Below are 17,653 nucleotides of genomic sequence, written 5' to 3' on the forward strand. Positions count from 1 at the left end.
TTACTGGATAAACATATGGATGATAATGGCATAGTGTAGGTTAGATGGCTTTTGTTTCGGTGCAACATCGTGGGCCGAAGGGCCTGTACTGCGCTGTATCGTTCTATGTTCTATGTTCTATACAGATTCAGAAGGTTCTGGCTCTATCCCCAGATACAGAGGAGTCAACCTGGGGCAGCAGTAGTACAATGGGCTCAATGTACCTCAGTTGGGAAAGAAGTCCTGCTCCTGAGGCCACCTCACCTACAAAGTGTTTGTGTGTGAACACGATATGAAAACAGGATCCAGTGTGGTTGTGACACCCCTTTGGTCAAATAAACTGCTTTATTTGAATCTTGAGTGTATCTAGTAGAGACGATCTATTTTCTTAATACTGTACGTCAAATGTGGTTGCCATTTTTAAGAACCTGATGAATTCCATATTATGATTAGGTTTACCTGCTGATGGGAGATTCTCGCTGAATTATGATCACATGAATAAGAATCGTGGGGTTCTGATTGAAATGCAGAGTGGCAGTAAACACATGCAGGCATCTGTTGAGATGGAAAGAACATTTACTGGTACACCTATATACCAGCTAACCACCAGGCTGCTGCACAATGTGAAGGAACTAGAAAAACTTGGTCTTCCATTCTCTTCTGCTGGAAGTTATCATTATCAGGTGAGGCTGTGCACGTGAACCTTCAGCCTTAGTGTCTACAAAATTATGAGGGACATTGACAGAGTGGATAGTCAGAGGCTTTTTCCCAGGGTAGAGGGGTCAATTACTAGGGGGCATAGGTTTAAGGTGCGAGGGGCAAGGTTTAGAGGAGATGTATGAGGCAAGTTTTTTACACAGAGGTGCCTGGAACCTGCTGCCGGAGGAGGTGGTGGAAGCAGGGACGATAGTGACATTTAAGGGGCATCTTGACAAATACATGAATAGGATGGGAATAGAGGGATACGGACCCAGGAAGTGTAGAAAATTTTAGTTTAGACGGGCAGCATGGTCGGCACAGGCTTGGAGGGCCGAAGGGCCTATTCCTGTACTGTACTTTTCTTTGTTCTTTGTTCTTAATGTCTGTTCCCCCGGCTCTTTGTAATTCACTGACTAAATATGAAGCTTGACCTCTCCAGTGCCTTTGGATCTGATCTCCCCATGTCATCTCTTGACAAGCTTTCATAATCGAAATACTTACCCCCACGTTCTCATCTCAAATGACGCACATTCACATTATCAGCATTCTCTTTGACAGGCGTTCACAAACTTGGGGTCACGGGCTCTGAGGCAACAATGTGTGGCTGTGTTCTGATGACTGAGTTATGACAGTACTAGGATCGGCAGCACAACGGCATATGTTAGCACTGTTGCCTCACAGCGCCAAGGACCTGGTTCAATTATGGCCTTGGGTGACTCTGTGTGGAACAAAAAACAAAGAACAGTACAACACTATTCCTCATGATAATTGCCACTGTTTCCTTCATTGAGCATGTCCTGATTGTAAAGTGTTCTGAGACATCGTCAACACAAGGTGAACACGGGACAAGTAGAAATTATTGCAAGTAGCTCAGTAAAATCTCTTATTTTGATGGAATATAGCCGAGCGTCAAAACTATCATCACTAGTCACCATTGATTATTGTACCTTTATAAGGCACGGTAGCATAGCGGTTAGCGCAATTGCTTCACAGCTCCAGGGTCCCAGGTTCGATTCCCGGCTGGGTCACTGTCTGTGCGGAGTCTGCACGTTCTCCCCGTGTGTGCGTGGGTTTCCTCCGGGTGCTCCGGTTTCCTCCCACAGTCCAAAGATGTGCAGGTTAGGTGGATTGGCCATGATAAATTGCCCTTAGTGTCCAAAATTGCCCTTAGTGTCCAAAATTGCCCTTAGTGTTGGTTGAGTGGGGTTACTGGGTTATGGGGATAGGGTGGTGTGGGCTTGGGTAGGGTGCTCTTTCCAAGAGCCGGTGCAGACTCGATGGGCCGAATGGCCTCCTTCTGCACTGTAAATTCTATGAAATCTATGAAATTACATCTCAGAAATATGATTTCATTTGTCTATAATATTCCCATGTTAAGAATGAGCATGAAATTTTCCGGTCATTCCCGCCGGTGGGTCCTTCAGAGGGTGCGAAGAACGGGAAAAGCCTTTGGAAGTGGTAGGCCGTGAAGACCCTTCACCGAGCAATGGCAGTCCGCCTCCGCAGCCACAAAGCACGCCGGAAAATCCCACCCTATGTGTGGAATGTTGTTAAGCCCACTGGAGCAGGCAAATTGGCGGATGGGCCTGGAGGATCCCATGGTATGACTCCTTACTGAGTCCTGACGGCAGGAGAAGTTTGCAGAAGGAAGTGCGCAATGTGGGAATGTTGGCTGCTAGCAGTGGGAAGGCAATTAAGACCGTCAACAATCCACTTGTAGTAAATTTGCATGAATCGCACCAGGATTTGATGATGGCTCTTGAATTTACCGCAATTCATAGTGGTTTCTAAATGTCTCTCCTGACTCACTGATAGTGGATCTGACTTCCAGGAGGGTGAGTTCCAGGGCAGGGGTACGATGTATGCAAATTTAATTTAGGAAGAGAGAACCAGAGATTTGTACAGTTTAGTGACATGAAGAAGCCAGCGGTGATGGATCAAGGATTTAGTGAACCATGTACAATAATCTGCCCATGGCAGTCACTCTCTCCCAATCAGTCCTTGCTGGGAGAATCAGCAACTCCTGGCCCTGCTTGTGTGGGTCTTTAACGAGCTCCAGGTGGGTGGCCTCCCCCCCCCCCCCCTCCTCTTCAGCCGCCAACGGTGAGGGCCACCTGCGCCGCTTTGCCCGAGTCTCTGCTTCAGCTTGCGGTACTTCTGGGACGGGCGGTATATATTGGTTCATCGACTGCCTTCTTCTGGCTGACCTCTGAAGTGTTATTGCCGGGTCCTCGGTCCCAGACACAATGTCGTCCATCCGCATGCCTTCTTCCGTGTTCATTTCCGAGCCGGAGTCATCTTCCTCCTGCTGGACCGGACGTTGTGATATCGGCGACAGGGTCCCCTGGTTGAGGGGCGGTTCCTCGCACGGAGGGTATGTCAATGCTGCCAGTTGGGCATTGTGTAGCGTGGGCTCCCGCTTCTTGAGGTGGTCCAAATGCTTCCACTGAACTCCCCCCTGAATCCTAACTTTGTAGGAGGCTGGTCCCGTTCTCTCCAGCACGACAACTGGAAGCCAAAGTGCCCCGTCTCCAAGTTGGGGACATAGACCTGTTGGGATGGGTTGGGTTATGAATGACCTACCTTGGTATATATTGGCCTGGATTCTCTGTTGTAGACCATAGACCATAGAATTTACAGTGCAGAAGGAGGCCATTCAGCCCATCGAGTCTGCACGGGCTCTTGGAAAGAGCACCCTACCCAAAATCAACACCTCCACCCTGTCCCCATAACCCAGTAACCCCACCTAACCCTAAGGGCAATTTTGGACACTAAGGGCAATTTATCATGGCCAATCCACCTAACCTGCACATCTTTGGACTGTGGGAGGAAACCGGAGCACCTGGAGGAAACCCACGCACACACGGGGAGGATGTGCAGACTCCGCACAGACAGTGACCCAAGCCAGAATCGAACCTGGGACCCTGGAGCTGTGACGTAATTGTGCTATCCACAATGCTACCGTGCTCCCCAAAGTCTGCTCCGCTACCGATGCTAGCGAGGATGAAGAATTTGGCACTCCGTTTGCTGGAGGCAGGATTCTCTACTCCAGTGGCTGGTCAATGGGATTTCTCATTGAAGCCATAAGACATAGGAGCAGAATTAGACCATTCGGCCCATCGAGACTGCTCACCTATTCGATCATGGTTGATATGGTTCTCATCCCCATTCTCCTGCCTTTTTCCCATAACCTCTGATCCCCTTAATAATCAAAAACCTATCTTCCTCTGTCGTAAAGACACTCAGTGACTTGGCCTCCACGGCCTTCTGCGGCAAAGAGTTCCACAGATTCACCACCCTCTGGCTGGGAAATCCACGGGGGATGGGGTGGGCTGCTGGCAAGACCAGAGAATGTCCGGAGAATTCCGGCAAACTTACCATGAAACACACATCGCTGCAGTGTGGGGACCTGGCCAATGGGGGGCCCCATAGTGAGAGGTGGATGTGGTGAGAGTGTAAGTCCGCCTCTGATGTGTATTTATCTACAAGTGTTGGTGTTGGGCAGCACGGCGTAACATTTCACTCACAATCCGGCCTCGCTCACTCACCCACCCCAACACTTCTTCAAGTCTCGATTATGATTCCTTTGTTTGATAATCTAGGTTCCTGCAAAAAGAAAACACACACACACAATGGGTTTATTCCCCCCATTTTTCTGGTTGGAAACCAGCGGTCGATGAGCCCAAGTTCAACGCCCTGAGGCTGCAACCCGGACAGCAACTCCACCTACTGTTAAAGCCACAACCGTTTGCACCCAAAGGTGCAGGTCACGCCCTCTCCTTCGATACCTCCGCCAAACTGTAATCTGGTCCGGAATTCTCCGGCCAGTGGGATTCCCTTTTCCCGCTGGCAGCGCACTCGCGCCCGTTGGTTTCCCAACGGCGTGAGGTGGCTTCAATGGGAAATCCCATTGACAAACAGCGGGAAGGACTAATCCTACAGCCAGCGAACAGCGCGCCGCCGAGAAACACGCGGCTGGGTGGCCGGAGACTCTAGTCCCACGTCTCAGACCACCACCAACTTAAAGTTCAAGCAAAATATATTGTAGATGGTGAAAATTGAAGTAAAAACAAAACAGATACTCCGATCAGTCAGCATCTATGGAGAGAGAAACAGTCTGGTTATTGCCAATTCACTCATTTTCTGCATATGCTGTTTGCCCTCACTGTTTCATTGGCGTCATTGGGGGCAGAGTTTAATGCCATTGGGGCAGGGCTTGACATCATTTGGGGCAGACTGCCACATCACCAGAGGGCAGGGCATGATGTGAGGGGGTCCCCCAAAAGTGTATGTCCACCTCTGTATTATTTGAAATGGATTCTGATGTTGGTAAGATGGTAAGTAAGGTGCAATGGCAGAGCAGGCCCGAGTGGCCTCCTCCTGCTCCTATTGTGTATGTTTGTATATGAATGTCTGTCTTATCCCCTGGACAGAATCTCAGGAGTGGGTACATTGCGAATGTAAGTGTGAGGTTGGAGAATCAGTATCTCCGAGCAGCCATCGAACAGAAGAGCACTGCAAGAACAGGGGAGGTATTCCTGCTGTTCACTCATGATATAGAGGCATTGTCCGAAAGGATACCAGAAACAATTCAGGTAAGCCTGCGAATGGCACGCTGCGCTCACTGATTTTTTTAAGTACTGGACTGCCTCGGATCATTTACCTTAAGGTCACCAATACAGTTTCAGGCCCATGGGTTAATGAAGGGCGCAATATAACTAAATGAGAACAAAGTCCCGTAGCAAGCATGTTTAGCCGCGTGTTTCCCAGTGCTCGCAGTGCCGAGAAATGCAATTCACGTTTGATGAGGGGCCTCAACGGGAAGCACGCGGCCAAAGCCGCACATGGCCCCGTTCGTACACTGAGGAACTCCATTCGCCGAACTCCTCAGTGTAGCAAGAGATGGGGACACCATTTTTAAATAGCGTCCCGATCCCCAAGGCCTCTGAAACGACCACCCCAACGCACTACAGGAGTGTCCCCTCAACCCCCCAAGACCTGCACAGGGCACCCCTGGGCCAATCGTACCCACGCAAAAAATGCCAGCTTGTCAGTGCCAACCTCACAGTGCCCCTGACCGATGGCAGTGCCATCTGGGCACCTTGGCAGCACCAGGCTGGCACCCAGGTGGCACTGCCAGGGTGGCAGGCTGGCACTGCTAGGGTGCCTAGGTGGCACCAACAGCATCAGGGCACCACCCTGCTCAATGAGCATGCACCTGAGGGCCTCCAATCTCCTGGGATACCCCCACATCTGCTGTCCCATCTGGTCCCCGTTTGTGAAGATCAGTACTGACCAATCCACCCCCAAGGTCTCCAGGCAAAGGAGGTTGATCCCACGCCTCGGGTAACTCCGAAATCTGCACATTAAGGTGAGACTAGCTGTCTCGCTTTAATATGCAGATTTTCTAAAACATGATCTCGCCCACAGTGGGCTGCGCCACGGCAAGCTGCTTTCGGGTGCAGCATGGCCATTGGATCATGCCCTAAGTGTTAAAGATGAATGAGGCAAATTTGTCTTGATTCCTAAACCTTCTAAAAGCAGGCAGCTGCTGCTTTTCTTTGCTGCCAACAAATTATTGCTTTTGTCCCTTCCATCTGAACTGGTCATTATAGAATTGTAAAATAAGAAGGGACTTGTGCCAAAATTGTGGAACAATTGGCGCCGGTGCATGATTCCCACCACAGCTGTTAGTTTTATCTGGCCTATTTGTGCGTATATTCCAGAATTTAATAGAATATTTTAATTACCGTTTTCAGTAATGTCGTGAGCTTTTCTCTGGTACTATGCATGATATGTTTAACTGTTTCTGTCTCTAATATTTGAGGGTATTCAAAGAAAATAGGTGTCAGGAAGAACAAATGCAGTTAGTACGGCGCATGACTAAAAAATGGTTGCATGTAATGGTGGTGTTACAGTTCATTCAAGGAGTCCGAGTTACTATCGTGCATGTTGTAGTCTGGAGCGATGAATAGTGATTGTAAAAACACCAACATTATAGAAACTTAGAGCCAGAGAGTTTAACAGCACTGAAAGAGACCCTTTAGCCCACCGTGTCTGTGCCAGCCACCAAGCACCAATCCATTCTAATCTTATTTTCCAGCACTTTGTCCGTAGCCTTGTATGCTACGGCGTTTCAAGTACTCATCTAAATGCTTCTTAAATGTTGCGAGGGTTCCCGCAAAAAACAAAACATTCTTTCCATCGAATGGCTGACCAGGAATTTCTCCCGCTCTTACTATCTGTAATTAAAGTGCATTGGAGGGATTTACATGCTGATGCTCAACCTTTTAGGCCAGTTTATGACCACATCTTCCTTGGCCACCATGTCCTAGAGTGGGATTTAAATCTGGAGCTTCTAACTCAGAGGCAGGACCGCCCACCCGCCACAAGGCCTCTGCAGTAGTATAATGTACCCCTAATTAGCCTGTCAAATGTGAAGATCTGGGACAGCACATCTCCACACGAAACTGGCCCACAGATTTCCAAGGCCCTTGTTAATATGGACGATCGGCAAAGAAGTTTTCAAACCATTGTGTGTGAAGTGATTTGAGGGAGGTGTTTTTTTCCTGAAATATTAACGCATATTTTTGGAGCTCCGCTGTGTAACCTCTGAAAGACGCTGTGAGTTCCCCAAATGGCAGATACGTTTCTAGACATGTTGAAAAACAGGAACTAAAAAAGAAAAAAAAATTCAGTGCCACGAGGAAAGGCAAGGAGAGTGGAACTGGGTGAGTTGCTCTTGCAGAGAGCCAGCATGGATATAAAGGGCCGAAAGACGACTTTTTGTGTTGGAACTCATTTGTGATTCTGTGAAAATACAGTAATCTGAAAAGTCCACAGACAAACTGGAATTTCCTAGTGGATGTCCTCAGTGCGTAGATGTCATAGTTTAAAAACCGAATATATCCTGATTAAGAAGTTGGTCTGTCTTTTCAGATGCTGTTAACCTGTTTGTTTTATTCCTCTCTGTCCGTCTTTATAGGTAAACTGCAATGGAGAAGCTTCCCAAAAGCTGTTTCTGGGACACTGTTCTGGAGCAGTTGCAGGAAAACCTTTTGAGGTACAGATTTCACTTACAAAGCAACGTCACAGATATTGCTCAATTCTGGAGCTTAGGCACCGCAGACAGGGGCTTAGTTTTGAAGGTTGTTTGAATTTAGCACATAGGCAAGAAATAAGAGCAAGACTTGTTCATACTTCCAAACTATTGCAGTCTTTTGGTTTCCCAAACGATGCACAAGTGGTGACCTTTTACAAGAACAGTGCAAGTAAGCACGTGGGCATGTTTCACCTAACGGTCGATGGACATAAACTTTTAACCAATTTTGAATGGTCAGCGGAGCCTGATTTTGGATGGTACTGGGTCGCTTCATATTTGAAACCAGGTCGTAACTCTCTGAATAATTCTGTGGAGGTTAAAGGGCTGGTCAGACCAGAAGGTTCTGTTATGACAGGGTCGCTTAGGACACCATCCAAAGATATATTTATTACAATGAATGTTACTACAAAATGCACTGGTTCCTGTGGCGCTGAAATCAAATGGGAACACAAAATCAGGAGTCGGGGCAGTAAAAGAGAAAGTAAACTTTCCTTCCAAGCAGCCGGAGAAACAAAAGGTAATCTTTGTACTGGAAGGTTCGCAATACAGAAGGATGAGAATTATTTCAACACCAGTGTCAATCTTCTTGCCTCCAAGAACAAAATCATATTAATCTGGACAATGAAGCAAAGAATGGGAGGATTGAAATCCCTGCCGATTCCTGAAAGTTTGCAAACCAAAGGTTTGGTGTACTTCAGAAGTAATTCTTTTGGAACGATTGCAAGTATTATATTTGGTGTGAAACCTGTTGAAGTGAAACTGAAAGCAGTGTGGGGCAGAAGAAACCGATTGGATTTGTTCCTCCGGCATGCTATCCCTGCCTGGAGAAAGACGGGGATACCCACCAGGAACAGGTTGACTGCAACAGCTACATTTGGTAACACCGTGGACATCAGCCTAGAAACCACGACAGGGTTGTGCAGAGTTACTGCAAGTGGCCAACTTAGCAGGGGCACCTTCACCAAGTGGAATTTGGCGGTTGACAATCAATGTCCCAACCTTGAGGTAGAAGGAAACATGTGCCCAAGTGGGGGGGCATTTGTTTCAACACTTTTCGATTCTCTTCCTTGCTCCTTTATTAATTCTGGCCCTCAAAGTTGTGCTGAGCCACTTCATTAATAAGAACTAACAGGCTAAAAATGAAGCCGCTGCACTTGAATATTGCAATTAATCATAAGATGTGCCAGTGACGTTCCAGTTATATTATCACCTGGTTTTATTCGCTCGCAGAATGAAATCATTTCCCGGACAGTTGTTGGACATAATGATTGCAGATTTCAAGTAATTGAAATGAAAATCGCTTATTGTCACATGTAGGCTTCAAATGAAGTTACTGTGAAAAGCCCCTAGTCGCCACATTCCAGCACCTGTTCAGGGAGGCTGGTACGGGAATTGAACCATGCTGCTGGCCTGCCTTGTTCTGCTTTAAAAGCCAGCTATTTAGCCCAGTGTGCTAAACCAGCCCCTTTTTATTATCAGTATTATTATCAGTAAGATCAGGAGGGAATTATTATCAGTATTCCCTCCACTTCTGAAAAGATTGCATATTACCGATTTATTTTCTGAGCACAGTCAACGTTAGTGCTTGTAACTTTGAAAATGGCCACATGTAATCAAATATGTTGCGATTCCCTTGAAAGGTGGATGATGGCAAGTCTCCAAGAATCTCTGGAATTTCAATCTTCTTCACCAAACTTAACTTGCGGAAATTTTATAAGTGTGATCAAATTCCCCTGAGAGCTGCTGCTGATTGGCTTCTATTCTTGCCTTCACCGAGCTTGAATATTTGAAACTCGAATATTTGAAAGTTTGGCGTTCACCTGATCACGACCTCTCTGGTAGAGGTGACTAGCAGTCTTGGTTTGGGTCTGATGATAACCTGATCCTCCCTGCTCTATGGCCACTTATACAGAAACCAGACTTGAGCAGTTGAAACTGCGGAGTTGCGGCCAAGTGTACGAGTGGAAATGTCTCACTTGGCTGCCGGGGTGGATTTTCTGATTTATAAGAAAGCTGCTTTTAAGTACTTTCACAGCTTGCATTGCTGCTATTTTGTTTTAAGCTTTGTACTAAAAGACAGCCTGGAAACTTCAGTCTCAGGACATACAGCATCTCAAGTATGCTCAATAAATGAAGTGGTTTCCACATTGGCTAAGTGGTTTATCTTCTTGTGGAGCCACTTTACAACACTGGCATTAGTGCACATATCGCAACTGTTGTTGGTACAATCAATACTAACATCTCTCTTGTTCCTTATCTGAGCACTGTTCCCATTATTTGTCACATTTTTCAGTCTTCACGAGAGAATTTGGAGTTGCATTTTATTAGCCTGGTGGGTTGAGATTGGGCCTGCTGTCAAAAACATAAGAATCTGAAACCCAAGCCCAGTCCAACCCATCCACTTCCATCTTTAACGGATGGGGGACAAGATGTGGGCAGTCAACCATTTCCAAGAGTTGACGGACAATATTTAATGAGGCAGGAAGCTTCTGATTTATCTTGTTTTGCGGGTTTTATAGCAGGCGGCTGTGTTTCTCCGGCCTCCAGAAACTTGGCTGCTGAAGGGAGGCAAGGACAGCTTCGGGGCAGACATAAATATTTTCACAGCACTTCTTGGGGGCCAGGAAGAGCAAGAGTACTTCCCCTAGCACACCAAGATCCCTCGTTAGTAGACCATTCCCCTCATCTAAAGATGACCAGGATCATTTTACTCCAGGACTCCAAGGGTCATATATCACTCCCTCCCCTTTGGCCCAGGGATCAAGCCCTCCCCCACCTCCTCAGGTCAGTGACCAGACTTGCCTGCTCCTGTGGCCTACTCCAGAGTGGTGCTGCCCCAATAGGAGATGATATTGCATATTGGCTCCTGGATTCGTAATCCAGCGGCCCAGTTGAATGTATTGGGGTACGGATTGACACCTCACCATGGCAGCAGCTGGAAGTTAAATTCAACTAATAAATCTGGAACATAAGGCTAATCTCAGTCATGCTGGTCATGCCAACTATACATCAATAGTTTTTAAAAACCCATTTGGTTCATTAATGCCCTTCAGAGGAGGAAATGTCCCATCCTTACCTGGTCAGGACGACAGGTGACTCCAGACCCATAGCTTGTGCGATTGATTGACTCTTAACTACCTTCTGAAGTAGACAAGCAAGTCACTCAGTTCAAGGGCAATTAGGGATGGGCAACAAATACCGGCCTTGTCAGTGATGCCCACATCTCATGAAAGCATAAGGGAAAGAAAACTGCGATCCAAGCCTGTTCCCCAGGCAGACGTTTCGGGGAACTTGCCAAATACAAAAGACACATGTTCTGGAGTTCAAAATCCACAACACTCAGGGAAACCTGGACCTTTCTAAAACCCCACCCCTAACATACATTACTGATCCCTCTTAATATCCAGGCCTCTGAATGATGTCATTCTGTTAATGTTATCAGAAGTGCTGCCAAAATCCATAAAGACATCTGTCAGAGAAGGCTGTTCCTCGTGGGAAAGTGTGAGGATAAGGTTGCTGGTTCAGTACATTATGATTCCAGTATCGAACATAATTACTGTATTCACTCCCAACTTGGAATACCTTTTCAAGTGTTGGATTTCCTGTACAGCTTTTAAAGACTGCATTTTTATACAGCTTTATAATGTTTGCTAACATTTGACTCACAGATTTGAATAAAATGAGTGTCTCTTTTATTAATAAAGAGTTGAAATAACTTTATTTCCGATTCTAGAGCGCAGTGCCAGCAAGATTCTCAGTAAATGGCTCAATGAGGACAGACCGTTGTGAAGCAGACTTCACTGGCCACCTGCAAATGGACAACAAATTTGCACAGCTTGAATGGCAGACTATATGGACCCCAATTCCCAGCATTGACATTGGTTTCAGGCACTCTGTTCCCTTACTACTCACTGTGGGAATCCCGAAGGACAACAGACTGCTGATCCAAACTGGCAAAGGAACAAAGCATGAGGCATCTGTCGAGTTTACCGTTGGCAAATGCAGCTTCAGAACTGTTGGTGATGTCAAAGTGCCTGGCAACAGAAAGGATGGAATGAGAACCGAATGGTCAGCTTCCCTCATGAACAGATGTCTTGCCCTTGAGGTATGGATAAAGACTTGTTTGGGGCCATCAGATTGCTTGTGTTTGGTATGGATCTTACAGCCTGGCCTTACGTCACATCTAAGAAAGGAATGTATTTGAAGTGAGCCTTAGTAACTTAGTTTGTAAGCAAAAGAGAGCCCTTTTCAAATTAATTCTCAAATAGTTGAAATATACTTTTTGAAAATGGTTAAAGTTATATGTAAAACAGTTGTTACCGGGTAATACTCCCCCTGTCATTGTGATGTTGATCTGAAACGTTAACTCTGGGATCGATTCTCCAGTCTCCCAGATGTGTGTTTCTCGGCAGTGTTCCGTTTGCTGGTGGCGGCATTCTCTACTCCCGCTGCTGGTCAATGGGATTTCCCACTGAAGCCACCTCACGCGGCCCGATGGGGATGTGTTGCTGGCTGGAAAAGAGAATCCCAACCCTAGCATTCCCTTGCCAGCTGAAGCTGGCATCCAGGTGGCACTAGGGTGCCAGGCTGGCAGTGCAAGGGTACCACCCTGCCCAAAGGGCATGCACCTTGGGGCCTCCGATCCTCTGGGAGCCTCCGATCCCCTGGGAGATCCTCCATGAGTGCCGTTCCGTCTGGTTCCTGTTTGTGGAGACCAGTACTGAATCACCATCACCCAAGGTCTCCAAGGCGAAAAGGATAGATCTGCAGTTGTGACCGAGTCACTGCACAACTGAAACATCTTGGGCGCGATCTACCGCTGCGTCCTGCCAGAATCGGGGCTGGACGCGGCAGATAGGTTACAGGAGAGGCCGCCTCCGGGATTCCCGATGGTGGTTATGCCTCGCAAAACCTAACCAGATCAGGTGAGACTTCGCGATGTGGGACCCGATCACAACGGGAGAACCCAAGCCCGCACGGCTAAGTGAGTTTAAGAACCCACTTAGCCGTGCTGACACCGGATCGATCAGCCTCACCGAGCAACCCCAACCGGGCACTGCTCAGTACTAGACTTCCCAAACTGGGATCAAGCAGAAAGGTACCTGGGGGTGTCTCCTAGGCAATTAGGCCTGAGTGGATGGTCTCCAGGCGAGGTGGCACCCTGGCACTGCTGCTGCCACATGGTCACCTTGGCAGTGCCAGCCTTGCACCCTGGCAGTGCCACCTAGACAACCTGGCTTTGCCAACCAGGTGCCAGCCTGGCACTGCCAGGGTGCCCAGATGCAGTGCCAAGGTGGTAGTGCCCGTGCCGGGAAGCGGGCCCGGGAGTGACTTATTGTTTTGTGGTGGGGTGCAGGGGGGTCTTGAGGACCCCCAACAGGTGAGTTGGGGACTAGGGGGAGTCCAGGAGGTTGTGACAGGGGGGGGTCAAGAGATCAGGGCACCATTTAAAAATGTTGTTCCAACAGCAGCACTGTACAGTGGTTAGCACAGTTGCTTTGCAGCTCCAGTCCCAGGTTCTATTCCTGGCTTTGGTCACTGTCTGCGCGGAGTCTGCATGTTCTCCCCTTGTGTGCGTGGGTTTCCTCCGGGTGCTCCAGTTTCCTCCCACAGTCCAAAGATGTGCAGGTTAGGTGGTTTGGTCATTCTAAATTGCCCTTCATGTCCAAAGGTGTTAGCTGGGGTTACTGGGTTACAGGGATTGAATGGAGGTGTGGGCTTAAGTAGGGAGCTCTTTCCAAGGGCCGGTGCAGACTCGATGGGCTGAATGGCTTCCTTCTGCACTGTAAATTCTATGATTCCTCCTGCACCGGGGTCACTCCTGGCATTATGACCTTGCTAATCTTGTCCAGAACAGACTCTGTTTTATTTTGGTTAGATCGCACCCGTTATGATTTTTAAAAATCACTCCATTAACCTTTTTGATTACTTTTTGTATCCATGTCCTACTTTTTGGTTATTTCTGAATTAGGACTCCTAAATTTCTTGGATCCTTTAGAGCTTTTGAACATGTATGAATTCATCATTTAAAAGTAAAAGTAAAGTTGCCATAGTCCCAGGTGACCATAGGTTGCTTTCCCGTTTGAAGGGGAGAGCTGACTGGTGGCGATGTAACCTGAGGATCACCGTGTGGTAGTCACCACTGTTGTATTGTATATACTGCATACGAGGGTATTACGGTAAGGCCCCTGTACTACAGGTACGGGGGTAGATCCCTGCATGCTGGTTCCGCCCAGTAGGCGGAGTATAAATGTGTGGGCTCTCCGGGCTGTAGCCATTTCGGCAGCAGCTGCGGGAGGCTCCACATCTCTGCGTAATAAAGCCTCGATTACTCTCTACTCTCGTCTCGTCGTAATTGATAGTGCATCAATTTATTACGCAGAGATTTTACAACGATGGATCTCCGCATCAAGCCTGGTCGCCTGCAGCTGCATCCTCAAGCAGACAATGCCCAGTCGGCCTTCGCACATTGGCCATCTTGCTTTGAAGCATACATCGGATCTGCGACAGATCCACCCTCAGAGGCACTGAAGCTCCAGATCCTGTGTATGTGGCTGAGCTCTGATATCTTTCCCCTCCTCCGGGACGCACTGACCGACGCTGAGGCCATGGCGCTACTGAAGGAGAACTACACTCAGCAGACCAACAAAATCTACGTCAGGCACCTCCTATCCACGCAGCATCAACTCCCCGGTGAATCTGTGGAAGATTTCTGGCGTGCCCTGCACGCCCTGGTGAGAGACTGTGATTGCCAGGCCGTTTCGGCCACTGAACGTTCTGGCTTGCTACTTAGAGACGCGTTCGTTACGGGCATAGGGTCGGCCTACATCCGCCAGCGCCTCTTAGAAGGGGCTACCCTCGACTTCGTGGCGACCAAGAAACTAGCGTTCTCGCTCACAGTCGCCTCACGCAATATACAGGCATATGCCCCCGATCGCATGGCCCACCCCTCCTGGGCATCGTGGACCCCGCCAGCGAACACACCACCGTGGACCCCATCAGCGACCTCCCCCAGCCAACCCCAGGCCTGCGCCGCGCGGCAGCCAACCAACTCCGGGGGACCCAAGTACTACTGCGGACACTCAAAACACCCCCGACAGCGCTGCCCGGCATGGAGCGCGCTCTGCAAGGCCTGCGGGTTGAAAGGACATTTCGCTGCTGTGTGCCAGGCCCGCTCGGTCGGCGCTATTGTCCCGGCTCCCCCCATGTGCGACCCGCAGGCGCCGCCATCTTCCTCGTCGCAGACCACTGCGGCCCGTGGGCGCCACCATCTTGCTCCCCTCACAACACGTGCGGCCCGTGGGCGCCGCCATCTTGCTCGCCTCACAACACGTGCGGCCTGTGGGTGCCGCCATCTTCCCTGCCTCAGGACCCTGCTCATCGGGCAGCTCATCACCTACAATCGCCGCCGACCAGCCACGTCTGGCCTCCATCACGATCGGCCAGTCCCGACCGCACAACTTCGCGACCGCGTCGATGGCAGTGAAGGTCAAAGACACAAGATATCCTGCCTTCTGGACTCCAGGAGCACTGAGAGCTTCATCCACCCCGATACGGTAGGGTGCTGCTCCCTCACGGTACACTCATCAAACAGAGAATCTCCCTGGCCTCCGGATCCCACTCCGTGGTGATCCAGGGGTATTGCACCGCCACCCTCACCATCCAGGGCGTAGTGTTCAGCGGCTTTCGGCTCTACGTCCTCTCCAAACTCTGCGCTGCCTGCCTACTCGACCTGGACTTCCAGTGCAACCTCCAGAGCCTAACACTGAAATTTGGCGGGTCCCTACCACCCCTTACTGTCTGCGGTCTCACGACCCTTAAGGTCGACCCACCTTCCCTGTTTGCGAACCTCACCCCGGATTGCAAACGCGTCGCCACCAGGAGCAGACGGTACAATGCCCAGGACAGGACCTTCATCTGGTCTGAGGTCCAGCGGCTGCTGCGGGAAAGGCATCATCGAGGCCAGCAACAGCCCCTGGAGAGCCCAAGTGGTAGTGGTGAAATCTGGGGAGAAAAACAGGATGGTCGTTGACTGCAGTCAGATCATCAATCGGTACACGCAGCTCGACGCGTACCCCCTCCCACGCATATCTGATATGGTCAGTCAGATTGCACAGTACTGGGTCTTCTCAACAGGGGACCTGAAATCTGCCTACCACCAGCTCCCCATTCGCAAGGTGGACCGCCAGTACACCACGTTTGAAGCGGACGGCCGCCTTTACCACTTCTTAGAGTTCCCTTCGACGTCACTAACGGGGTCTCGGTCTTCCAACGGGAGATGGACCGAATGGTTGACTGGTACGGACTGCAGGCCACTTTCCCATACCTGGATAACGTCAGCATCTGTGGCCACGACCAGCAGGACCACGACGCTAACCTTTCCAAATTCCTCCACACCGCCAACTCCTCAACCTAACCTACAACAAGGAGAAGTGCGTGTTCAGCACGAACCGATTAGCCATCCTCGGCTATGTGGTTCAGAACGGAGTTCTAGGGCCCGACCCCGATCGCGTGCGCCCCCTCATGGAACTCCCCCTTCTCCACTGCCCCAAGGCCCTCTAACGATGCCTGGGGTTCTTCTCGTACTACGCCCAGTGGGTCCCTAACTATGAGGACAAGGCCCGCCCACTCATCCACTCCACAGTTTTTCCCCTGACGGCCGAGGCTCACCAGGCCTTCAACCGTATCAAGGCCGACATCGCCAAGGCAGGCAGCGCACAAGTGGACAGACTCCGGACCCTACACGGCCTCTGTCACCCAGGGGTCACCCGGTTCTTTCACTTCATAAAGGCCCGCAACCTGCCCTACTCCATTGCGGAGGTCAGGGCTGTCACAAGAGACTGCCAGGACTGCACGGAGTGCAAACCGCACTTCTACCGGCCAGATCGAGCGCACCTGGTGAAGGCCTCCCGCCCCTTTGAACGCCTCAGCATGGACTTCAAAGGGTCCCTCCCCTCCACTGATCGAAACACGTACTTCCTGAACGTGGTCGATGAATACTCCAGATTCCCCTTCGCCATCCCATGCCCCGATATGACGTCTGCCACGGTCATTAAAGCACTTAACACCATCTTCGCCCTGTTCGGTTTCCCCGCTCACGTCCACAGCGAACGGGAATCCTCCTTTATGAGTGATGAGCTGCGTCAGTTCCTGCTCAGCAAGGGCATTGCCTCGAGCAGGACGACCAGCTACAACCCCCGGGGAAACAGGCAGGTGGAGAGGGAGAATGGGACGGTCTGGAAGGCCGTCCTGCTGGCCCTACGGTCCAGGAATCTCCCGGCCTCCCGCTGGCAGGAGGTCCTCCCCGACGTATTTCATTCCATTCGATCTTTACTCTGCACTGCAACTAACAAAACCCCCCCCCCCATGAACGTCTCCTTGCCTTCCCCAGGAAGTCCACCTCCGGGGTTTCGCTCCCAATGTGGCTGGCAGCTCCAGGGCCCATCCTCCTCCGCAAACATAGTCCCGACTTCCTCGATGGATTGCGGGCCTTTATGAAGTGATAAAAGCGGATGACCCCTGGGTGACAGAGATCGCCGTGCAAGGTCTGGAGTCGTTCCACTTGTGCGCTGGCACATGTACCTCGGGATAGGGCATCGGGGGGCTCGTTGAGCTTACCGGGGCGATACAAAATCTCGTAATTGTAGGTGGAGAACTCGATCCTCCACCTTAAGATTTTATCACATTTGATCTTGCCCCGCCGTGTATTATTAAACATGAAGGCAACCGACCATTGATCAGTGAGGAGAGTGAATCTCCTGCCGGCCAGGTAATGCCTCCAATGCTCCACAGCTTCAACGATAGCTTGGGCCTCCTTTTCGACAGAGGAATGCCGAATTTCGGAGGCATGGAGGGTGCGGGAAAAGAATGTCA

General features: G+C 49.8%; 1 protein-coding gene across 1 annotated transcript in view; it reads left to right on the forward strand.

Moving 5' to 3' along the window:
* The window catches only part of LOC140394025 (uncharacterized), a 654,493-nt gene that overhangs the window by 428,960 nt on the left and 207,880 nt on the right, over nucleotides 1-17,653 (forward strand). Inside the window, exons 40-43 of the mRNA XM_072480809.1 lie at nucleotides 433-662; nucleotides 5,112-5,273; nucleotides 7,664-7,741; nucleotides 11,514-11,885. Coding sequence (XP_072336910.1) covers nucleotides 433-662; nucleotides 5,112-5,273; nucleotides 7,664-7,741; nucleotides 11,514-11,885 — 842 coding nt within the window. The remainder of the gene's footprint in view (nucleotides 1-432; nucleotides 663-5,111; nucleotides 5,274-7,663; nucleotides 7,742-11,513; nucleotides 11,886-17,653) is intronic.

Source organism: Scyliorhinus torazame, chromosome 17, assembly GCF_047496885.1.
Source record: "Scyliorhinus torazame isolate Kashiwa2021f chromosome 17, sScyTor2.1, whole genome shotgun sequence".
NCBI lineage: Eukaryota > Metazoa > Chordata > Chondrichthyes > Carcharhiniformes > Scyliorhinidae > Scyliorhinus > Scyliorhinus torazame.